Source organism: Poecilia latipinna, unplaced genomic scaffold (assembly GCF_001443285.1).
Source record: "Poecilia latipinna isolate Pla-1442-1.1 unplaced genomic scaffold, P_latipinna-1.0 Scaffold773, whole genome shotgun sequence".
Classification (NCBI taxonomy): Eukaryota; Metazoa; Chordata; class Actinopteri; order Cyprinodontiformes; family Poeciliidae; genus Poecilia; species Poecilia latipinna.
Window position 1 is genome coordinate 248,092 of NW_015113389.1, and position 4,837 is coordinate 252,928.

The window sequence follows — 4,837 nt, forward strand, 5'->3', positions numbered from 1 at the left end:
CTTCCCCCCCATACTGTATTAAAAAAACACTGGCCCCCCCAAAAATAATTTTTTTTTTTTTTTTTTTTTTTTTTTTTACAATTTTATCTAGTTAGACTTCATTGGGTTTATTGGGATTTTATGTGATTGACCAACAATGTAGAATTTTCAAATGGAAAAAATCTACGTGTTTCTCCATTTTTTTTTTTTTTTTATATGTTGTTACGGAAATAAAAGTGTGGCCTTTTTAAACCAAGAAATGCACCAGACACAGGAGGGGACAGGAAGGTGGCGATGGATAAAATGAAGGGTTAGGTTAAATAATATACTTTACAAACTTCTTACAACCAGGCACTTTTTAATCCATAATCTGAGAATGAAAAAAGTATGGCGCATTTGAAAATCTGACAGGACGAGTAAGCATTAATTGGGCAGACATTAATCAGTGAAGGGGCGAAAAGGCACATAGTTGCTCTGAAAGAGCTACAGAGATTTACCGCTCGGGTGGGAGAATCTGTCAGTAGGTCAACTGTAAATCATGCACAAATCTGGTTGATGGGAACGTGAATTTTGCTCAATAAAAGTTAGTACAACTCGACAACTTGTCAAAGGCTGCAAAGATTTGAGACTGGGACAGACGTTAACCTTACAGCAGGAAAACAAGAAACATACAGCTACAGTCTTAGCATATTGCTTCAAATCAAATCATATTCCTAAGTTACATTGATGATGATCAAAGTCCTGACCTACAGTAACTTCAGTTGAGAAATGGTGGCAAGTCTTGAGAATTGATGTCTTCAGGTGGTCTGTCCAATTTCACTCAATTTTAGCTATTTTGCAAAGAATAATGGGCAAAAATGTAAAAATCTCTTGATGGTCAAAGTAATAGCTAAAAAAGTGGCTGCAGTGAAAGGTGGTTCTATAAAGTATTAACTTCAGAGTGTGAATACCAATTCATGAAACACTTTTTATGTTAGATTAGAAGAGTATTGAAACCAGGTATCCTTTTCCTTCCACTCCTGTGCATTTCTTTGCATTCCGCATTCTATTCTACCACAAAAATTGGAATGAAGCGAGTAAAATTTGCAAAAACGTTTAAAGGGTATGAATACTTTTGCAAGGCACTATACCTCTATCATTACCATTTACCGTCTCACAATCATATAACTAGTCATCCTGCTATTATAAAGGATGTGCACATACAGTGAAGTATCAATGGCAATGTTGAGATGAAAATGATAAGCCATGGAACTATTTTAGATTTGAAACACCCAACATATACCAACACATTTTGTGAAGTATAATGCTCAAAGCGCATACATTATTGCCACATATATATTGTGATCATTTGCATATTAAGTGTGCAGATCTCGACAGCTGTATTGCGTGAGCTACATTTCTACTTGGCTAGAGGGATAAAGGGACAAAGTGTTATGTTTTAAATACATACTGTTTTTGTTTTAAGCTGTAATGCAGTCTTTCTATTTAATATGGATTTGTAAGGTGTCTCTCGTTTTTCATATTAAAAAGCTTGTTAATTTTTCTTTCACCTTGTACCTTTTTTTTTTAGCATAGCTGTTTTACCCTGCTCTTTAGCACCCTGTTGAATAATATATCACTGCTGGTTTCATTGGTGGGTGATCAGCTGAACACAGTCATCCTGAGGCATGAAGGTGACATCATTTCCTATGACAAATACACACGTGTTATCATCATTTCTCCCTCTTTTTCCTACAACCACACATTGTGCTATCATCCCGCTGTTGAATTTCATCCCGTCAGTCGACATAATCCACCAATCACAGAAGTTGCTATGAGGAGAAAAGGACGATTTTTGGAAAAAGAGATTGTAGCGATCGTGATCGTATGCTTAGAAATCGGATATTTTTTTTTTTTCAACATTCTCCAGCAGCAATGAGCTCCCCAGGTCTTTCTTCCAGCCTGCCTCTTCTGTTTTCTGCATCCTCTTCTTCTTCAAAAAGAGTGTGATGAATGCTCAGGAGCTGGTGCGTGGGGGCTTTGGTCAGCAGTGGCGGCTCAGGGTTCTCCGCTGGGGGCAGAAGCTCTATTTGTGCAGGGGAGGACTTGGGACTAAGCGCATCCTCGCTAGAGGGAGGGTTTGGGCTCACACCATTCACATATGTGGCGGAGGGCAGAGTTGCTGTGGGAAAGGCAGCAGTGGTCGATACTGGGGAGATAACCTTGGTTTCTGAAAAGACATGCGGCATACATCGAGTAGCAGATTCAAAAAGGTTATAAGAAAAGGCTCTTTGTTAAGAATGAATTACAAACTGTAGTAAAGCCCACCTGTCATTGCACAAGACACATGGACAATAGTGTGAGTGCCTTCAAGGTAAACTGTGTCCAGATTGTGCTCTGGTGGTAGCGGTTCAACGACTGAGGCCTCCACCTTGGGCTTGCGATTCGTCAGCATGTATGGATGGACGTCCAGGGAGAAGTTTCGTGCGTGCTTTTTCTCCATCCCACTGATGTCTGCAGATGAGAAAACAAGCTCTCTGACTTAAAAATAAACCTAATGTGACTGTTTGAAAGCTAGGTGTACAGTGGAGCATTAGAAAAATATTTTTCTTTCAGCACCATTATTCTCAAAAGCATTTTATCTTGTTTTTTTTTTTGCTGTTTTTTTTTTTTTGCTGTTTTCTTGATCTAGGGTGTCTTAAAGAGACCTGAGCTCAATGTGCTTGTATCTAAATAGATGGAAACACATGTAAACAAACTTATGAACAAATGAATAGGAGTAGCATGGACTTAGTCTGTTTAAACGTGCAAACACCTGCAACATTTAAAACAATTCAGTCATTTTAATCAGTACGGCTTTAGGTTTTAAGCATAAAGCAACTTATTTAGCAGCTGACATATGAAGATCAATAGTCTTATATGTATATCATGTTCTGCTTTTCCTGTTAAAGAGAATAAGGCCTCTGCGTTTCATAATATTTATGCTCAATTAAAATAGAAAGTCATGTATTAAAAATTCATAAACTGGCTAACTTAAAAATTTGAAGTAGAACTAAAACTTTAAATATTTTCACCGTTATGTGGGATATTATGCTACAGCGGGAAAAGAATAACCTAAAGGTACATACTTTTTACGTACCTTTACTGAGGATACTGAGAGCCATACGTCTACACTTACCATGCCACGCACACAGATACTGCAGTATACCTTTAGCTGCAGGATGTTGTGTGCCTTTACTGTCCAGCAGTGGTGCTATGAGGCTGTCTGCCATGGTTTTGCGTCTCACTGGTTTAGGCTTTTCAGGTTTGGTGTTGTTTTCCAAGCGGGTCAAAGTGTGTGGTTCCTTCACGACAAACATTGAAGTATTTGGTTATTTTTCGGGGGTTAAACATTTACATTTCAAGAACCAAAAATTTTAGATCACATGCAGTTCTATATGTGAGGGTATTCAAAGTATTGAATACTGGTAACAGTACTGAGAACTGGTAACACTTTGATCTGTCCTCCTTTGCAATGTAGTTATTATACTTTTACCTCTGCACTGGTGGTTTTCAACATAGTTGCATTAAAGTTCTGCTGGAATTATTCTGTTGCGACATTTACTGAATGCTCAAATGTAAGGAAAATCATGGGTGTTTGTGAAAGACGCTGTCTTACTTTGAACGGCTGAGGGAGAGGGTTTGAGCTCGGTATCCATTTAATCTTCTTCCGAGGCCGTTTGATGACCAGTGGCTCCATGGCCATGTCTCCCACCCTGAGATCCGAAGGGTCCATGTTGGGATCGATGGTCTGTATCCCAGACTCCCTCACAGTGGGTGTAGCATCGTGATTGGACTGTGCAAGTGCAGCCAACAGCTGCCTGACAACGTTGTCGTACATCAGATCGCTCTCGTTGGTGATGAAATCCAGTCGGTTCAGCGACTTGATGTGATCCCTGTTCTCATTGCAGAACATAGCCAGAATGTTGATGTCACAGAACGGAGACTTCTGCCACCGTCGCTTTGTTTTGATTCCGACTTTATTCAGCTTGTCGAACACAAAGTTAGACTTGCGCACCACAAACAGATGCAGCAAATTAAGCAGGATGATGAAGTTCATGGTACACAGCAGGGCTAAGTCCACCACAGCCATGATGCGTTGCAGCTGCACAGCGGGGAGCTTGCAGTTGACTCTAAGCTTCAGCTCTGGGTAGCTGCTGGTATCCGGAGGCTCGCCTAGCGCACAGGTGAACTCATTCTGCCTTTGGCGGGCATAGTACGCACTCAGGTAGGAAATGGGGATAGAGCTGAGGCACATGATAGCCAGATGGCGAGCCAGGTATATCTTAGCTAAAAAGTTACTTTGGCCTCGTCTCTCCAAATATTTCTCAAAAAGATTTTGCTCAGGGCTCTTCTCCTTCTCTGCATTTTCTATAATCTCCCTCCTTTCACGCTCAGTTATGCCGGGTCCTTTGGACTGAATCTGCTTCTCGATCTTTGGGGCTCTGCCCTCGGCGGCTCGGTGGTAGCAGTTATCAATCTCTTGAAGCAGGAAATTGAGCTCTGAGGTGAGTCGTGTAGAGGCAAGGAACTCCCAACCCAAAGCAGGAATGTACATAATCCCCGCAAAGGCCAGCAGGGCGTAGGGCAGGAATTTATGTTCGAACAGCGAGGGCCAAAGATGAGGCTGCACATTAGGAATAGCATCACGAAGCTCTGTCCAGCAGTAGCCTCTCGCATAAAGTGCCTGGTCTCGGGTGAAGTTGTGCGGTGTATAACAGTATATGGACTCCTCTGAAAATAGCACAGCAAAAAAAAAAAAAAAAAAAAAAAAAAAAGAGGGGGAACAAATTTTTTTTTTTATTTTTGAAATTTTTTTTTTTTAAAATGATGAAACAAA

The 4,837-nt window shown here is 40.5% G+C and overlaps 1 protein-coding gene across 4 annotated transcripts in view; it reads right to left on the reverse strand.

Moving 5' to 3' along the window:
- Window positions 1-1,424: 1,424 nt before the first annotated feature.
- panx2 (pannexin 2) overlaps window positions 1,425-4,837 on the reverse strand; it is a 13,235-nt gene continuing 9,822 nt past the window's right edge. For all 4 annotated transcript variants that reach the window (XM_015046323.1, XM_015046326.1, XM_015046325.1 and 1 more), the window contains 4 exons: window positions 3,617-4,731; window positions 3,167-3,302; window positions 2,287-2,472; window positions 1,425-2,188 (listed from right to left, as the gene is read on the reverse strand). In XM_015046323.1, coding sequence (XP_014901809.1) covers window positions 1,875-2,188; window positions 2,287-2,472; window positions 3,167-3,302; window positions 3,617-4,731 — 1,751 coding nt within the window. In that variant the 3' untranslated portion in view covers window positions 1,425-1,874. The remainder of the gene's footprint in view (window positions 2,189-2,286; window positions 2,473-3,166; window positions 3,303-3,616; window positions 4,732-4,837) is intronic.